General features: G+C 35.3%; 1 protein-coding gene across 1 annotated transcript in view; it reads right to left on the bottom strand.

Annotated features, from left to right (window-relative positions):
• Positions 1-20,221, bottom strand: part of LGSN (lengsin, lens protein with glutamine synthetase domain) — a 113,784-nt gene that overhangs the window by 14,100 nt on the left and 79,463 nt on the right. Inside the window, exons 2-3 of the mRNA XM_059941651.1 lie at positions 4,531-4,586; positions 1,366-1,495 (exon numbers count right to left, since the gene is read on the bottom strand). Of these exons, the coding sequence (XP_059797634.1) occupies positions 1,366-1,495; positions 4,531-4,586 (186 nt within the window). The remainder of the gene's footprint in view (positions 1-1,365; positions 1,496-4,530; positions 4,587-20,221) is intronic.

The following is a 20,221-nucleotide window of genomic DNA, read 5'->3' as shown; positions in this document are numbered from 1 at the left end:
TAATTCAAAAAGATACATGTACCCCAATGTTCATAGCAGCACTATTTACAATAGCCAAGACATGGGAACAACCCAAGTGTCCATAAACTGACGATTGGTTTAAGAAGGTGTGGTATGTGTGATATATATATATATATCTATATATATATCTATATATATAGATATATATATATAGATATATATATAATGGAATATTACTCAGCCCCAAAAATGAAATATTGCTATTTGCAGCAACATGGATGGACCTAGAGATTATCATACTGGGTGAAGTAAGTCAGACAGAGAAGGAGAAATATATGATAATCACTTATATGTGGAATCTAAAAAAGTAAGACAAATCTATATACAAAACAGAAATGGACTTACGGTTTCTGTAGTAGATTTAACTGTTTTCATAGGAACAAACTTATGGTTACCAAAGGGGAAAGGAAGAGTGGGGAGGGAAAAAATTAGGAGTATGAGATTGACAGATACACATCACTATATATAAAACTCATAAACAACAAGGATTTACTGTATAACACAGGGAACAATATTCAATATCTTGTAATAACCTATAATGGAAAATAATCTGAAAAAACGTATATAACTGAATCACTTTGCTGTACACCTGAAACTAACACAATATTATAAATCAACTATACGTCTATTTAAAAAAAGAAAGAAAAATGTTTAAAAATGTTGGCACTGTTTTCAACTGTCTTTCAATATGATGTAAAGACGAATACTTGAGAAAATAATTTATTCCTAGGCAGTGACATACCAAATAAGGGGCAGTGGGAGTAGTTCACCCTGGTTTTAAGCCATATGGGGTTGCATTTTCTGTAGATAATTTTAAAACAATAATAAAGTTTACAAAAGCCTAACTGCATTTTATTGTTGCCATGCACTGGCCATTTGTACTGTCCCTGCCTTGGAACACCACTCTTCCTAGAATTGAGACTGTTGTCCAAATCAACTCCTAGTTTCAGCACTGTTTCAAATCCACTGGAGTCTAGTTGGACTTCCAACATGTGTTATGAAAACTTGATCCACATCTTTATTGTGGCCTCTCTCAGTAATGATCTTTGTACTCATTCTCAGAGCAGAAATATTCTTCTCTTCTTACATATATGTTCCTTCTGTTCTGTACTCTTTTGTTCACACTACTATTTTCCTAGTTCTACTCCCTTTAAATTCTTATTATTTTTATATATTTATACTGCAAGCCTATATTTTCCTTCGTTTATGTTGCCTATGTAGGAATAAATTTTCTTTCTTTCTTTGCTTCTCCCATAGAAGAGAAGAAAAATGTTTTATGAAGAAAAGACCAAATGGAGATTGTCTTTGACTACGTATTCTTGAGGGATCATAGTAGCAAGATACCTTTTGAGTTGGGTATATCCACTTCTCCTATTTCAGTTGGAAAAATATGTAGTTTAGTGTCTTCCTTTCTTGTCTTTCTTAATTTACTCATCCTGCTGGCTTTAGTCTCATTACCTTCATCTCTGGTGTCCTGTAATAATTAATAAACAAAAAGTCAAATAACAGATCACGCATACAATGAAATTTGGAGGTCAAGAAAAAATGATGATATAAAAATGACTCTAGTTGACTTTAAAAACAACGTAAATTTTGTTGTTTCCACATCCACTTGAATAATTCAAAATTAAGAGGCTCAACATTCTGCTGACAGGATGGATTTTCTGTATCTCCTTTTATATGTGGTACAAAAAATATCACCAAATAAATTAAAATCTTGCCCTAGTCAAGATTTTCTATATTTTTTACTCTGGGATATTTTGCATTATTTATTCTTAAGTAATTTTACCAAGCCCATTTTAGCTTTAAAAAGCCCTCTTTTATAATTTCTCTCTCTCTTTTTTTAGGATCTCTAATGTTTTTGACCAGAGACATAAGTATTATACCTAAGGAATTAGATTCTCCTCTTCTTACCCTCATCCTAATTGCATCAATATTTACTTCAAAAAAGCACATGCTTTCATAAAATTCTATTTTGTGACTGTATTTTATGTATGTGAAACAATGTCATGCTCAAACTGTTTTATAGCTTGGGAAAACCTAAAGAAAAACATATCAAAACAAAATAACCTAACTTCAACACTCTAGTTATAATCTTTGACAGGATCCCTTGACAGAGCTGTCAAGGGCAATTCCCCACGGGGAGCTGGACAGTGAGGCAGGGGCTGGGGATGGAGAGCTCTGGTGTCTCTGCCCCATCAGTGGACAGAATCATCCTTGCAGTCCTGAGTCACAACTGAAATAAATAAGAATTTTTTAAAATAAAAAGCTGACATTGATTTTTTTCATTATCCACTTTTATTTTTAATTCACTGAAATAATTTTTAAAAGAATCAATTATTTTCTACTCAAGTGGCTTGATACTCTATGCACATCATAATGTACTGACTACAGATTCTATTTTAAGTTTTGTTTAGGGGTCATTACTTCTACCAAGTCAACTTTTCTGTTTTTTTTTTTAATGAAGTGTAATTGACTTACAATATTATATTAGTTTCAGGTGTACAATATTCAATATTTTTATAGAGTATACTCCATACAAATTTATTATAAAATATTGACTATATTTCTTGTGCTGCACATTACATCTTTGTAACTTATTTATTATCTACCTAGTAGTTTGTATCTCTTAATCATCTACCCCTATTTCACCCATCCCTCCCCACACCTCTCCCCTTTGGTAGTTTGTTCTCTGTATCTGTGAGTCTGTTTCTGTTTTGTTGTATTTGTTCTTTTTTTTTTAATTCCACATATAAGTGAAAATATATAGTACTTGTCTTTCTCTGTCTGACTTATTTCACTAAGGATAATATGGCATATATATATAATGGAATATTATTCAGTCATAAAAAATGAAGTTTTGCCATTTGCAACAACTTGGATGAACCTGGAGGGAATTATGCTGACACTGGTATTTTTAATGTTTTTTTTTTAAAAACTCCTCATTGTGGTTTGAGGTGAGACGGTCAGGGTCAAAAACTATATTCTAAAATGTTTTGAGCTAGTTTCTTTTTGAAGAGCTATTTCTGAAGTTTCCATCCCTGGAGGCAAGTTATAAATACATGTCCAGAGTGGTTGCTGGGGTACAGCTGTACCATTTGTCAATTAAATCAATTCAATCTCTGAAGACTAAAAGAAGAAACATGAATTTAACTGTTTTGTGTCTACATGTAGTTATGATACATTGTTCTTATTGTTACCACGTTTATTAAAAAGATATATTTCATAGGTTAAATCTTTGTGTGATTTTTTTTCAAGGAACTAATATTTATTAAGCACTTAATGTATACTAAATACCAACATTATGCTTTAATTTTTTAAAATTTTATTATGGTTAGAACACTTAAAGTGAGATCTAGCCTTTTAAATTTTGAAGCAATTTTTAAGTTGGACGAAATTTTTTTTTAACATCTTGTGTGATTTTAAGTTTCACTTTTTAGAAAATTGTGGTCTTTCACTACAGATAATCTTATATTTGGATCAGGTGATATTTATTGTTATAGTCATTTATTTTTTTCTAGTAGTTAATAATTTTATTCAACTATTTGTGTAAATTTTCCCTATGCACTTTGGATAGGATTCTGACAGTGACATACTAGCCTTATTGTATATATTCACAATTTCTAAGACTGCATTGCCAGAAATATACATTATATAGTTGTAATTTTGGTAAATGTTTTTACATATTCATGTCTCTGGTTATTTTTAAGAAGTCGTCTTTAGAAAATGACGTATTAGGCCAGTTACATAAATTTCAAAGGAAACTGAGCAGACTAATATTTGTGTTAGTTTGATTCATTAGGGATCCTCTCATACACAGATTGATGGAATCAAATGAAACAAATTTTAAGATTTCTTCCAGCTTCAAACTCTAACTGCAACCAAATAACAATGTGCTACAATTGAGCACTCTGTCAGGCACATTTCTTCAGCATAACCCTCAAGATGGTAGAATCTCCATCCTACAAATGAGAAAAGTGAGACTCTGAATAACTTGCCCAAGGCCACAAAAGTGAAAGGAAAGTAGAGAGTATTGATGCAAACAGGCCCTCTGGTTTCCAAAATGCCATTCTGCTTCCTAAATTTCAGAGACTCAAACCCAGAGAATGTTTATTTTAGTAATTTTCACCTGCCTTCATATAAACCAGACCAAAAGAGAAAGTTTATTAAGAGAAAAACAAGGACAATTTATCGAGTTCCTAAACTGAGAATTTCACCAATAAAAATCCTAGAACTGTCATAGTATGTGCCTCTGACTCCAAAATAGATGCTCAATTTTTTTTCAAATGAAGAATACATTTAGTTCAGTACTTTGATTTTCCTTTATATATGAAAATGATCATTTCTATAATAGTTCAAACAAATTTAGTGGATCCCTGATTTACCTCACCTCCAATAAGTATTTTTATTCTCTTTAATCTCTTAACTACATTTAGTTACAATGTGAATGATGTTTCAGTAAAAAAATCTACTAGTCAAGATTCATGTGATTTGAGTCCTAATTCTGACTTTTCCACTAAGTAGCAAGTCCTCTGGATCCTTGGTATTTTCATCTGTAAACACTGCTATAAGTACAATTCCCAAAAGTATATTAACATTTTACAAGTATTTTTATAACCAAACAATATGTTATATCTTATTTAATACTCACAACTTCCAGGGAACATTTATTATCACCTACATTTTGCCAAGGCAGAAACAGGTTTAACAGGGTTAAATGATTTGTTCAAGGTCATATGACTGCCAAGGAAGAATGGGAATTATCTGGGGAGCTTCCCAATCACCATAGAGGACAGCTGAACTAGATGAAATTCCACTTCTATTTTATAAGATTATCTGTATGACTTGTAAAAATTTGTTCACTCAACTCCCTCAGTTACATATTCTTCTACAATTATATTGTGTTTTAATAACTCTTTCCTGAATAAGGGTTAAAACCATCTTAAGTCACTATCAGCTTAAACTTCATCAGTCCAAACAATGAGGACTATGGGTAAGGTAAAGTCAAAGACATAAAAATAAATAAAACATGGCCCCTTTCATAAAGACTCTTACAATCTAGTATAGGCGATAAAGTGTTGTTATTGAAGTTGAAGGTTCCCATGTTACAAAGAAAGAGATATAGTTAGGCTATCCTAGTTCAGAGGCAGCAAACTCAATGCTGAGCCGGTAACAGAGACTCAGTGGGCTGTATGCTGAACACCAGAGCTGACATCCATCCAAGGAAGGAACCAACGTGTGGCTCTAGCCAATAGTTGCCATGACAAAATGTGGCCCTAGTGATGTCAGTTTTCCAAATTTCCAAGGAATGCCAGAAATCTGGATTTTCATTTGAAATTTTATGATTTTTTAAATGTTGGCAATCAATTTAAAGTATAAAGTAGGTAGTAAAGAAGAAAAGAAAGATACTCAATTCCCATATAGCCAGATCTCAAAAAGACTGGAATGTTGTTCAGAATATTCAGCAGTGCTAGAGGCCCTGGGCACAATGATAGCAGCAGAGACCACCTATCTTTTCCCCAGCAGTGGTGGCTAGTACAGATGGTCAAGATATTTAACCATTAGTACAGATAATAAAAATAACAAATATTTTTATTTTACCTACTATGTGTCAGCTCTCTTCTAAATTCTCTGCGTTTCGTCTCAGAACAACTATTTGACATATATGCATTGTCATCTCCATTTTAGAGATGAGTAAAATTGAGTCAAAGAAAGACTAATTAGCCCACACATCTTGTAAGTGGTAGAGCTAGGACTCGAACCCAGGAAATTGACTCCAGAGCACAAGTGCTTAACGCATTGTTAATGAATACGGTCAGTCAGAATGCCCCAGAATCATTGCTGGGGTGCTGGGAAGCCAGGACAGGATTCTAGAGGGTCCCTGCAGGACCAGGTGTTAATTCTTTAGTAGATGGATTATGGAGAGGTATAAGGGTCCCAGGGAAACAGTAGGAGAGCTATAGAAGTTCAGAGGATTGGGGTACCTTCAAGGGACTCTTGTCAGCAGCTGTTTACCAACCTGTTTAGAAATGTTTATCAAGTAGTTGACATTACAGGTGCAGCCGACAAATTTCCTGGTTGCACTGTTAAGTCGGACAAGCAGTGCTTGATGCGTAGTAAGTACTAAATAGATGTTAGTCATAATTATCTTTACCCAGGCACCATGCATTATTGAGGATCTCTGCTTCAAAGATACCTTTTTCTAGGCTACCTCATGGGCCCTAAACTCATGAGAGATGACTTCTATTCAGTCAGGCTCTAATCCCTCCCTTTTCTAAGCATCTCTAGACTCTGAACACAGTAAACTAGTGGAACCTCTCAGAGAGGTGAGGATATGTCAAGTAGTCCGAGGGTTCTCAGTGGGGAGCCAACATACTCATGCTTGTAATCTACAGCACTACTATTAAACAGGCAAACTGTTTTATAAATAGGGTCTTCAGAGAGTCTTCAGGGAAACTAGGCCAAGCTTAAACAGAAGAGGGGACACTTGAACTAAAGATAGAAAGAAGTCAATAAACAAAGCTGGAAAAACCATGAGCATAAACACAGATATGTGTGAACATGCAAATCTTATTTATGTTTAATTTGGACAGTCTCAAAATTCTACTACAACAGGTTGACTCTGATTTCTTTTGACATTTCCACCAGAGAATCTTTTCACACTTCAGATACGTTTCTACTATCATTCTATCAGATAACTTCAGTTCATACACAGGAATGGCCTTTAAAGAATATTTCATATTACAAGATATTTTTATAATTCATGTTTTTCTTATCACAGCATTTCCTTTGAAAATTGTTTATATGGCTTAATATGTTTGTCATTTTGCATTTCCACTCTGTGGCTGATCAAGTTAACTAAAAGATTTAACCTAAACGGTTACTGCCAAGCATTAAATTTAGGCATAATTTGACCTAATAAGTTTCTTTCCAATGAAGTAACCAGTGTTATTTAAATTCTAGATATCACTGATTCTGTTCATTTACTTTTAATTTTCTCTAACAGTTACATTTTCAATGTCAATACTTTAAAAATCTTTGTTTTAACCTCTGTATACTGGCTATAGTCTGAGGTATAATCATTAATGCATTTACCATACACTCTGATTTTGTTGATGAGGGGAGATGCATGAAACAGCCAGCAAGAAAAAAAAAAAAATAACCCACATCCCTACATCAAGATTTTTTGTTTCTTTTTTTATTTTTGTTTTTGTTTTTGTTTTTGTATTTGCTTGCTTGCTTTTTCATGTACCTCCCCTCATTAATAAAATCAGAGTTTGGGGTTGACATGTACAAACTGTTATATTTAAAATGGATAAGCAACAAGGACCTACTGTACAGCGCAGGGGAAAAAAAGCCACATCAAGTTTTAACCTGTGTTAGAAATAATGTTAAAAAGGATCAATGATTATCAAATTTAAAAGAATATATCTAAGAGAAAAGAATTTCAGTTTCCTTAAAATGTATTCTTCAAAGAAAAGGGGAAGAAATGTGTTCAAAATATTTGCAGAAAAGATGTTTCAAAGAACACATTGTAAACTTACATCAGCTTATCTAAAAATATCCATACCTATTAAACACTATTCCTACTTCCGGTAACTTGGTCTAAGAAAATAATTCAAAATATGTAAAGTTATATGCATGTCCAGTGCCATCTTTGTTACAATAGTGAAAATTTGAAAGCAGCATTAAGTAGGAAGAGTTAAATACAGTGTGGTAATTCTCTTCAATAATTCCCCGTTTAAAAGTACGTGCTTCCATTTCCCACATTTTTCACTTAGATTACCACAGTCATTACCGACTTTCTCCTTGCCTTCAGTGTTACCATTCTCCTACCCATCCTCCAGACTTCTGCGCATATCACTTCTCTAAATCACAATTTTGGTCTTGTTATTTCTCTGCTTAGGATACTTCCACAGTTTCCTATCTCCTTCAGGAAAAATTCAAATTAGTATTCTCTGAGGCCCTGTATAACCCAGCCTTACCAATTTCTCCAAACCCTAAGGCAATGATTAGTTTAGCCCAAGCATCATGATTCCTTAAGTGCCAAGTATGTATTTAGGTGCCCCTTCTAGAATTAAGAACTTCTGCAACCATAAACCAAGGAACTACTTAGACCTCCCAATATCCACTTGGGCAATCTAGGGTAGAGATTACAGTGATCTGAACTAGGATAATGGCTGTGGAGATGAGGCAAAAAATGAGCATACTACACATATATTTGGGAGGTAGATTTGGCAGGTTGTTGATTGACTGGATATAGGAAATAAAGTAGACAGAAGGATTAAAGATAGCAGTAAGGTTTCTGACCAGGAAACTCAAATGAGGAGGAGACCTGAGAGGCAAGTTTCTGGGTTCTATTTCGGGTATATAGAATCTAAGATAAGTGTGTCATCTGGAGGCACCCAGCAAATATTAGCCATATGGGTCAGAACCCAAAAGATGAAACAAAAGGAAAAAAGCAAAGGCCTGACAGTGGTTGGAATTATTAAGGAAAAAAGAGCAGAGATTGAAAAAAATAAGGACTAAGATAAAAATGAGAACAACAATATTTAATGATTAAACATAGAAATTGAATCCCAGACAGTAGTCAGAGAACAAAGGATGAGAATGTGAAAGAAAAAACTGGGACAGGATGGCTTCATTGACATCGAAAGATAAAAGCTGTATTTAAAAGAAGGGAGCACCAATAGGCCATGCTACCGAAATGATAAATAAAGTTAGTATTAAAACTTGCCCATTGTTTTTTGCAACCAGGTCACTGGAGGCCTTGGTAAGAGCAGTTGCAGTGGAAGAATGTGAGCAGCAGCCAGACTGCAGTAAACTGAGGAAGACTGAGAAGTGCTTAGTCCTGGGTCCACACACAGTAAGTGTACCAGAGATGTTCACTACTACCAAGTGGAGACAGGCAGGAAATACAACTCAAAAATACAAGAGAAGAAGACAGAGAGGATGGCCACTGGAAGAGTGCATAGGGGTCCAAGAAAAGTTTATGTTGTTTTTAGGAAGAAAAGACTTACATGTGTTGTATTTAAATACTTAATGAAAGGAGTCTATAAAGAAGGAGATGTTGAAGAAAGGAGAAAAAGGATAAAGCGAGATCCCTGAAAGGGCAAAAAGTATGGAAACTAGAGTTGAAATGAAGGAATAACTTTAATATATCTCCTTCCATAAGAGGAAGTAAAGAAGATAGAAGATAGAAGGTTAGAGGAGGGGAGAAGAGGAAAAATCTAGAGGAAGAGGAGAATTAGGAGTAGGAGAGAAAGAAGGGAATCCTCAACGTTTAATGAGTGCTTTTCAGATGACATAATTGTACCTCAGTAAGATTAATTGCACCTAATGAGTGGCAGAATCTGAATTTAAAACTAATTTTAAACTTTGATCTTTCTTATGCATTCTGGGTGTGCTCAGACAGTAAAGATATGGAAAACTAAAGGTTTAAGAAGAATGGAAGTGGTTTGACATAGACATAGCAGACAACGAGAAAAAGCCAACTCAGGAAACAAAAATGTCTAGTGCCTAAAAGAACTGAAGACTTTAAAGTTTTAAGGCACCAATCTTCACAGGTAAATTATTTTTCTCCAGCAAAGCTCTTTTGGGGTTGTGAAAAACACAGCGTTGAGGTTTTGTGATGATACAAACTCAGGAAGACAATGACAAAAATAAGTTGAAGATATTGGCAAGTAAGAGGCTAAAATAATGAGACATGAAATCCAAGACAGATGGCATAGGAAGTGAAATCAGGAAAGACTGACAAAGAGGACCTAGTCAAGGGATTGGATAGTCCTAGAAGGGGCCATTTTAGATATACCCTTGAGCTTAATATATTGACTAGAATAAAATGGAAATTGATTAAGTATTTTCTAATAAATGAATGAATGAATGGCAGCCAAGGTCTACCATGTTGAAATACAAGGCCAGAAGGGACATTTGATTCAGATCTCTCCTTCATAAATAATACCAAATGAGATTTCTTTGAATGTCCAACAGGACCTGATAGTAATACAATAGGTTGACATAATCAAAACAGCTTTTCTAGATAAAATATTATGTGGAATCCTTCAAAGTTTTCTCGAGAAAGGCTTAGAGAAAGAGAAGCTTCTGCTGGTGACAAGCTGCTCCACAACTCTGTCCCCTCTCCCCATTAATTTCACCTTTCTTTCAGGGTTTTTTTCACCGTATTTATCCTCAAAACGACACCTTATCTCCAGGGTTATGATTACTCCCTTTAAAACATAGAATCTTATTTCCAATGCTTCCTTATAGCATAGCTGAAACATGCTAATATTTCAAAAGAATGTTCTAAACATTAAAGAACTATATGAAAGAAAATAAAGAAAACTCAGAAACATTAAAGAGAACCAAAATATTCACTTTCTGTAGTCCTGGCAGTTAACTATGTTTGTATACTCTGTTCGGTTCCATGTCTTATTTAAAACGTTGGTCAAATTATTCTCCTTTTAAGTTGTCTGGCTCCCCAGATAAATAAACATCATTTGTAGTTTATTTAAAAACTTCAGGGATTTCCCTGGCTGTCCAATGGTTAAGAATCCGAGCTTCCACTGCAGGGGACACAGGTTCAATCCCTGTGGGGGAGCTAAGATCCCACATGGCAATAAATAATTAAATAGAAAAAGAAAAACTTCAACACTTCTTTATGGCCTAGTGAGTAATTCACTCCTTCCATCAAGTTGTTTCTGCAAAGTCACTTTAGTCTTACACTAAATTAGAGAGTCCCTGAGATCATTATACACAAGGACTCAACTTATAGAAAATAAGATATTCTTACAAAGACACTATCCACACATCTACTTATTCTAAAAACTAGACCTTCATCTATGTATTTTAAAGAATTTTCATCCTTAAACTGTGTTGCATTTTAGGAGCCTTCATCTGAATACATGAAAAGCAATAAGAAATTTGAGTCTTTTTTTTAAACTTCACATTCCAACCTAAGAGTGCCATCTCCATCCTTTGAAGTGAAACTATGCATCGACAAAAAATACAAACAAATTTTTTGGAAGTTACAGAGAATCCAAATTTTACTTAATATAATGGGCTAAAATGGGATGGGCTATTTGGAAAAGTGTCAAGCTTCTTATCCTCAAACTCATTTGTGGAGAGGTTAGAGAGTCAAATGTCAGAGATGAACCAGATCATTTCCAGTTCTACCACCACAGATGCTCACCACCTTTGCAATAAAATAATCTATATACTAGTTGGTAGATTAGGTGGAACATAATATATATCCACATCCGCCCAAGAATTATAGAGAAACTATCATTATAAAAAGCCTCTGTGTGAAGCAATTGTCACAGTGTAAATGATATGGCTGTTCCTCATATGAAGAGTTCTGGATCTTGCTTCCATTCCCAGCAAGATGACAAATAAGCAACATCAGCACCAAGCCCAGAGCAAATCGCAACTCTGGGGGCAAAGCAAAATCTGCAACAGTACATTCTATACAAGAAAAAAAAGCCTAATCAGTAGTTTCAGAGAAGGGAAAATATGATCTTATAAAGGTCTAACACCATGTTATTTTCATCACATGAAACTAAATAACAAAGGAAGCTGAAATAATAAAGGAAGCAAAACGTTCGGTCAATTCTCTGGGCTTGGTGCTAGTATACCAGTCTTACTTTGCTTTTTTATAAGTGAACCAAAAAAGAAATCTCCACGTTTTCCAGAGAAATTAAGATTTTCACCTAAAGATATATTTATCTGTGTAGATAGGATGAAAGTAATTTTTGAAGGCTTTGTGGATAGGCAGAAAAGCAACAAATATACTTCAGTAGTAAGAAAAGACTTGTAGAAAATTATTAATGTATATTTAGCATATAATACAATATATATAATATTTATGATAATGGATTCTTGTAATACGGTTGAAATAAGATCCAAGAACATTATAGAACTGTTGGTGAAAATATCAACTGATAGGCTGCAGTAGATAAAAATACTGGGTCTCATCAAAAATATTTTAAATATGACAGGAGAAGGCATTCTATCTTTTTAAAAATATGATGTGCCTATAACTAGAATACTAAATATAGTTCTCATCACTATACCTTAGGAAAGACTTAATGGGCTAGAAGTGAATAGATGTGTGTTTATATAAATGTATACCACATATAATTTTTTCATTATGACATAGAAAAGCAAATGAAGTTCTACCATGTAAAGAAAAAGTGTAAAACTCTTTAAGGCTATAAAAATGAAAACTTAGGGAAGATATTACTAGTCAGTCTAAAATATACTAAAGTATGTATGATAACTAACTCCTGTTTCATGAGTGCTCACTGTGTTGTAAGCACTATTCTAAGCACTTGGCATGTATTAAGATATTTAATCCGTCCACAATACCTCTTCCATTTGGTAATATTAATGTCCAAATGAAGCACAGAGAAGTCCAATAATTTGCCCCATGTGACACCAATAGTAAGTAGTAGAGCTGAGATTAAAACACAGACGTTTTGGCTTCAGGGAATGTACTCTTAGCCACTGCATGTGAAACACAAACCTAATTTTTGACATTGAGAGAGGCACTTAATGAACTGGAAGAAGGTACATTTGAGGCAAATGAAAATAAGTGTAAAATGAGCTAAAAACCTTGAAATCTGAAAACAAGACTTTGAATTCTAAAAGACAAAACACATTTAAAATATAAAAATAGAATCAAGAAGTCTTTATAAACTTGCACACACAGTAGCATAGAGCAGGAAAAGTAGGGTAAGTTGGGGTAGGTAAATCTCTAGCCTTGAGTGCGGCCTCCCCCGGTGCCACGCTTGCTGCTGACACATACAGAGGCTGCAGAGGATGAGAAGCCTCTGGTCTCACCCCAGCTGGCACCCATTTCTCTTCCACATTTCAATGTGGAAGGCTCAGCCTTTTGTGTCCACCTGGGTGGATGTTTTCTGTATTGAGCCATAAGCATCTACAGGGCAGAGAGTAGATCTTACCCAGGTCTCTTGGCATATCACGCAACTCAGTGCCGCACTCAAGGTTTTTGATAGATAGATTTTAATTTTGATAACTTGATGTGCTGCTATTTTCCTCAATTTCACAATGTCATACACACATAGGGTGTATATTGAGGAACAAGAAAGTGTTTTTGATCTATTTTCTTTTCACCGCTGATAAGAATTTGGCTGAACGCATGACTTCATGACATTGGAATAGGGAATGTCAGTAAAATATTCTTTAGGGACATACCGTATCTAAGGTTAATAACAGTTCATTTTTACTGAAGATTCTGACAAAGTATTTGTTCAGATTGGGTACATGATCATCCTGGGGATTTTCTTCATTCATCTAATCCACCCTCCTGAATCCATCAGGCCTTTGTTAACCTCGTGCTGCTGCTGCTCACTTTACCAGAGTGTCTGCTACAGCACACAATCATTGTCCGTTTCTAGACATCAGTTAACAGGAAAAGGATATCACACACCATCTCCCTCGCTCCTCCCATATTCATTCTCTCTCTGAAATATGACCCTAGGCAGGAAAGCACAGAGGAGGTTATTCAATGAAGAGTTGGGTCAAGTGGACACCAAGACTCACCTTTACTACATCTATTAAATATAATGTCCACCCCAGTTAGCAATGAACGTTTTCCTAAAAGGCAGAATATGTCTTTTGTTGTAAAAACTGTGTACTTTAAAATCATATTTTTGGTTTTTGTATTCTCCTAAGAGTGAACTATCAACACTTGGTCTAGACTGGTCTTGGGGAGATTGTGACTCTTACATATTTTCAGAAAATCTGGGTCACCTGGAATCCTTAAAATTGTGGAAGGTGGGGGAGAACACATAGTTCTGCCATAGGCTCAGGAGTAGTAAAACCTAATCCAAGAAGAAGTTAAATAGTTAGAAATCAAAATTTCAAAAAGCTAATTATGTGTATACTAATTACTTTCTTTCTCTAAGCCATCATTTGCAGCTACAAGTTACTTTCAGACTAATTTGTTCTCTTACACATGTCTACCATTTGACGCCTCTGATAATGACAGGACACTACTTGATAAGCCACAGCCACTCCACAGTGGGTCCCTTCTTCACACAGTGTAACCAGGTCCCCTTGTGGAAAGCACTTGTCTCCATCCCAAAGCACACTGCTTATGCTCATTATACACAGCAGTTGCTCCATTTTTCCTCTGGTTGTTTTTTTTTTTGTGGTTTTTTTTTTTTTAATAAATTTATTTATTTATTTATTTGGCTGCATTGGGTCTTCATTGTTGCACGCAGGCTTTCTCTAGTTGCGGCGAGTGGGGTCTTTGCTGCGGTGCACGGGCTTCTCACTGCGGTGGCCTCTCTCGCTGTGGAGCATGGGCTCCAGGCACACGGGCCTCAGTAACTGTAGCACGCAGGCTCAGTAGTTGTGGCACACGGGCCTAGTTGCTCCACGGCATGTGGGATCCTCCCGGACCAGGAGCTCGAACCGGTGTCCCCCGCGTCGGCAAGCGGAGTCTCAACCACTGCGCCATCAGGGAAGTCCCGCTTCCTTAGGTTTTTAGCTGTCTTCCCCACTAGATGGAGGAGTCTATTCTCTATTTACCACTATTTCAAGCACAATGCATTGGTCTACCACTGTGCCTCACACAGAGTAGGCATGCTTCTTACACTGTATTTTCTTAACTTCAACTAATGAAAACCTACATACTCCCAGACTTGACCACAACATACCTCCCAGTCTACATTCTAGACTTTCAGAATGGTCTGTGAGAATAACAGGAGTCAAAGTTGGGTACATACACATTAAGAAGTAATGAGAAATGCTACATGTTGACAACTGAGTTGTTTAAATATATTCTAAAACAGATGAGTGGCTATCACTATTTAAAATGACGTTCATTTCAAATATAATTTGAAAATGGCTTCTTACCTTTAGTCATTTAACCTCAAAGCATTTTTGTTTGAATGAAAGAAAAACTTTGAGAAAACAAAGATTGTTCTCTCAATAACAACCAAAATAGGCATAAAATTTTTTATATCATACTTATGCTTCAAACTCAGTGCCTAATGAAGTTATTTTAAATGATTCATCAAACTAAATATGCTTTCCTAATGCAAATTCTGAATTTAGTTTTTATTACATTTATAAACTCAATGTGTAGTAGAGAGTTTCTTCAGAAACTTCCCCAGTGTAGACATAAAACAAGTATAATCACATTGTCCTTATTCATTCTGGCACTCAAACAGTTGACATAGAATATTAAAAGCTTTGCTGTCAGTATTTTGATAAATAACATTTTAATTATTAACTTCATACCTCCTTCAGAAGGTCCCCTTCATCATTCATCTCACACATTTTTACTCAAGTTGGCTTTGGAAACCACAGTATCCCCAACAAACGCATTCAACATGTATTTATATGTATACCCAAAACAAACACTGCAGATGATGAATTGCATAGAGGCTCTTTCCAGAGGGGTCTGATAGATAACAAAAGTGAAGCACCAGACTCTGATGTGTCATGCCGAAGGCACAATACACTAGAAATGCACTAGAAAAGTCTAATGACAAATGTTCATTTATGCCTGAGTCCCTACAAACAAAGGACATACAAAGCTTAAAACTGTGTTGATCAACATTTTCTGCAATGTAGTGGTTTTGTTATATAACAGTTGTATTCTGGAATGAAATTTATTGTTAGACTGAGATAATGAAATATTTATTAGACAACTATGCTATCGAAGGCCACAGACAAAAACACAATTGGAAAAATACACCTGTAAGTGACCCAGATTTTTACCGATGGCAAAGATCTACTTATTTGTAATTTCTATGTTTAATTTCCCTTTCTAGCATCACTTCTAGTCTCTAAATTAATTCTGGTCCTTTGCTGTATAACTACTGTCATCTTTCTTTAGCCTTTTCAATTCTCCAAATGTCAGTCTCTGGAGAACCCCAGCCATTCCATCTGTCCACAATGAGCACAGAAATCATCTACAAGCTGCTCTACATGGTCCCAGAAACAGTCCTAACTAAGTCAGAGGAAATAGGAAATGCTTTCTCAAAGGGAGTTTGCTGCCTTCAACCACAACTTATAGTCTAGTTGATGGGGGATGGTAGGAGGCTTTTTCTGAATCCAGTCAAACCCTCTGTACCCTCCTCCTTGTGTGATGTATAGTCTCCACAGCTGATCACTCCTTTCCAGGGCGTCTAGGCCCAAGAAAGTCCAGGCCCAGCTCCAGCTGGTCAGCTGGGCCTGACTCTCTTGTTCTATCTCTGCAATTGCATAGTCATTATTTTATGTTTGTTGTAATCAACTCTACCTTTTCCTTTATTTCTTTGATCATCTTTCCAGTTGTCTCTCTTTCCTACCTTATGAATGTCAATATCTTCTCCATTTACCCTCTTTGTTTCTTTCTAATCAAACTGCAATATAAAATTCAAACATACTGTGTACAACAGTTGCTATATTGCTGAGAAATTTTTATCTCTGTTCTTAATTACAAAAATGAGTATTTGAAAGGGTTTTCATTTCTCTTTTAAAACTTAAAAAGCTTAAAATTAACCTATTTACCTGTTCACTTGGTTGTTTTTCATCCAAATCTAAATGCTGGTTCTCTTTATAAAATTTAATAGTGCATGTATTTATTTTGTAGAATCAAGATGAAGTAAAAACTTATAGCTGAAGTTGCCAGATAATCAATATTATTTACATAAAACACAACAATCTAAATACGGTTTGCATCCACAGCCACAACTTTTTCCTAACCCTCCAAATTAATAACTAATCCTAATTCTAATATTTGAGATAAAATGGAAAAATTGTTGCGTCATAAAACACGGAGTTGGTACATTTCTGACAAATAAATCAGATAAACCATTAGATCTTACTAAGTTGTTAGAACTTAGTTATTCTTCATTTATAAGATTTTTCATGTCATGAAGAGCTGTCTTATCTGCCCAATAGAGGCATAAACTGCACATCGTTAAGTCAGAGAGATCTTAATTCAGAGATTCTCATTTCTAGTGACAACCTACTCAATGAGCATCCTTCCAACTCTGTTGTACTCATTGGGCCTGTATGCCATCATCTAACCTACTAATCAAATTATCTTTAGCTCCTCCTCATTATAATTGGACTCTTCCTGCACTAAACCTCAAGATTAACTGTTTTAACAGTTCCCCCACAACCCAGGCTTCTTCTCCCACCAGGCTAGTTGTATACTGACTGTGGTGATTTTCACAATTGTTTATCCTAGTTGTGCTGGTTATTGCATACATGCAATTTAATTAAATATTATTTAAACTAATATGAAGAAAGATATTTAACATTTCTTCAAATCTAAGCTGAATGTTTTAGAAAGACTTGAAAATAATACATGTCTTAGTTTGGGCTTCTATAACAAAAATACCATAGAATGGGTAGCTTATAAACAATAGAAATTTATTTCTCACAGTTCTGGAGTCTGGAGAGTTCAAGATCAAGAACAAATTCAACGTCTGGGGAGGGCAGCTTCCTGATTCATAGACGGCTGTCTTCTCACTGTGTCCTAACTTTGCAGAAAGGGTGAGGGAGCTCTCTGAAGTCTCTTTCATAAGGGCACTAATCCAATTTATGAGAGATCAGTTCATAGCAGGATATGTCAAATACAAATTATTGAATTCCATTTGGGTAATACAAATGTAAAAAAAAATTAAGACAATTTGTTAAATTTAGAATTCTCTTTCAGATTGTCTTACAATGGTTTTTAAGATCTAGCATCCAAAAAACAAATAAAAAACCAAAAAATCTTATATTCTTCTTTTTTTTTTTTTTTTTAGTGGGAAATTTTAATTTTTATTACCACCACCAGAAACACAATTTGGACTCAAATGTTCTTTTTATAAACCAGTGAGTTTTATATTATGGTACCTGTCTCATAGCTAAAATGTTTACACAAAAACTATAAGATTTCTGTTTGTATCCGTCTGTATGTTTCTGTATGGCAACATACACATGTTACAAATGTGTGATTTTTTTTTTTACCACCAGATGGTATTACCAAAATTAATCTGTAAAAGAGCTCTATTTAATTGGCTTAAAGAAAAATAAACACTTACATAAATTACAGATTCCCTCAGAAATACAAAAAGTAACCCCCAAATTTTTCAAGTTCACATGAAAATTTAGTTCTCTCATCTGTTTAAAGGACAGTTTTCTTAGACTATTTTTTTTTAATCAATCATCAATTTTATACACATCAGTGCATACATGTCAATCCCAATCGCCCAATTCAGCACACCACCATCCCCACCCCACTGCGGTTTTCCCCCCTTGGTGTCCATACGTTTGTTCTCTACATCTGTGTCTCAACTTCTGCCCTGTAAACCTGTTCATCTGTACCATTTTTCTAGGTTCCACATACATGCGTTAATATAGGATATTTGTTTTTCTCTTTCTGACTTATTTCACCCTGTATGACAGTCTCTAGATCCATCCACGTCTCAACAAATGACTCAATTTCGTTCCTTTTTATAGCTGAGTAATATTCTAATGTATATATGTACCACAACTTCTCTATCCATTCATCTGTCGGTGGGCATTTAGGTTGCTTCCATGACCTGGCTATTGTAAATAGTGCTGCAATGAACATTGGGGTGCATGTCTCTTCTTGAATTACGGTTTTCTCTGGGTATATGCCCAGTAGTGGGATTGCTGGAGAATATGGTAATTCTATTTTTAGGTTTTTTTAATTTTTCTTTATTTTTAAACATCTTTATTGGAGTATAATTGCTTTACAATGGTGTGTTAGTTTCTGAATTATAACAAAGTGAATCAGTTATACATATACATATTCACACAACTCTTCTCTCTTGCATCTCCCTCCCTCCCACCCTCCCTATCCCACCCATCTAGGTGGTCACAAAGCACCAAGCTGATCTCCCTGTGCTATGCAGCTGCTTTCCACTAGCTATCTATTATACATTTGATAGTGTATATATGTCCATGCCACTCTCTCACCCTGTCACATCTTACCCTTCCCCCTCCCCATATCCTCAAGTCCATTCTCTAGTAATTCTGTGTCTTTATTCCCGTCTTGGCACTAGATTCTTCATGACATTTTTTTTTTAGATTCCATATATATGTATTAGCATACTGTATTTGTTTTTCTCTTTCTGACTTATTTCACTCTGTATGACAGACTCTAACTCCATCCACCTCACTGCAAATAACTCCATTTCGTTTCTTTTTATGGCTGAGTAATATTCCATTGCATATATGTGCCACATCTTCTTTATCCATTCATCCGATGATGGACACTTAGGTTGTTTCCATGTTCTGGCTATTGTAAATAGAGCTGCAATGAACATTTTGGTACATGACTCTTTTTGAATTATGGTTTTCTCAGGGTATATGCCCAGTAGTGAGATTGCTGGGTCATATGGTAGTTCTATTTTTAGTTTTTTAAGGAACCTCCATACTGTTCTCCATAATGGCTGTATCAATTTACATCCCTACCAACAGTGCAAGAGTGTTCCCTTTTCTCCACACCCTCTCCAGCATTTATTGTTTCTAGGTTTTTTGATGATGGCCATTCTGACCAATGTGAGATGATATCTCATTGTAGTTTTGATTTGCATTTCTCTAATGATTAATGATGTTGAGCATTCTTTCATGTGTCTGTTGGCAATCTGTATATCTTCTTTGGAGAAATGTCTGTTCAGGTCTTCTGCCCATTTTTGGATTGGGTTGTTTGTTTTTTTGTTATTGAGCTGCATGAGCTGCTTGTAAATTTTGGAGATTAATCCTTTGACAGTTGCTTCATTTGCAACTATTTTCTCCCATTCTGAGGGTTGTCTTTTGGTCTTGTTTATGGTTTCCCTTGCTGTGCAAAAGCTTTTAAGTTTCATTAGGTCCCATTTGTTTATTTGTGTTTTTATTTCCATTTCTCTAGGAGTTGGGTCAAAAAGGATCTTGCTGTGATTTATGTCATAGAGTGTTCTGCCTATGTTTTCCTCTAAGAGTTTGATAGTGTCTGGCCTTACATTTAGGTCTTTAATCCATTCTGAGTTTATTTTTGTGTATGGTGTCAGGGAGTGTTCTAATTTCATACTTTTACATGTACCTGTCCAGTTTTCCCAGCACCACTTATTGAAAAGGCTGTCATTTCTCCCCTGTATATGCTTGCCTCCTTTATCAAAGAAAAGGTGACCATGTGTGCATGGGTTTCTCTCTGGGCTTTCTATCCTGTTCCATTGATGTATGTTTC

Source organism: Balaenoptera ricei, chromosome 12 (assembly GCF_028023285.1).
Source record: "Balaenoptera ricei isolate mBalRic1 chromosome 12, mBalRic1.hap2, whole genome shotgun sequence".
NCBI classification, from domain to species: domain Eukaryota; kingdom Metazoa; phylum Chordata; class Mammalia; order Artiodactyla; family Balaenopteridae; genus Balaenoptera; species Balaenoptera ricei.
Note: the sequence above shows the minus strand (reverse complement) of the source record. Positions and strands in the feature narration are given on the sequence as shown.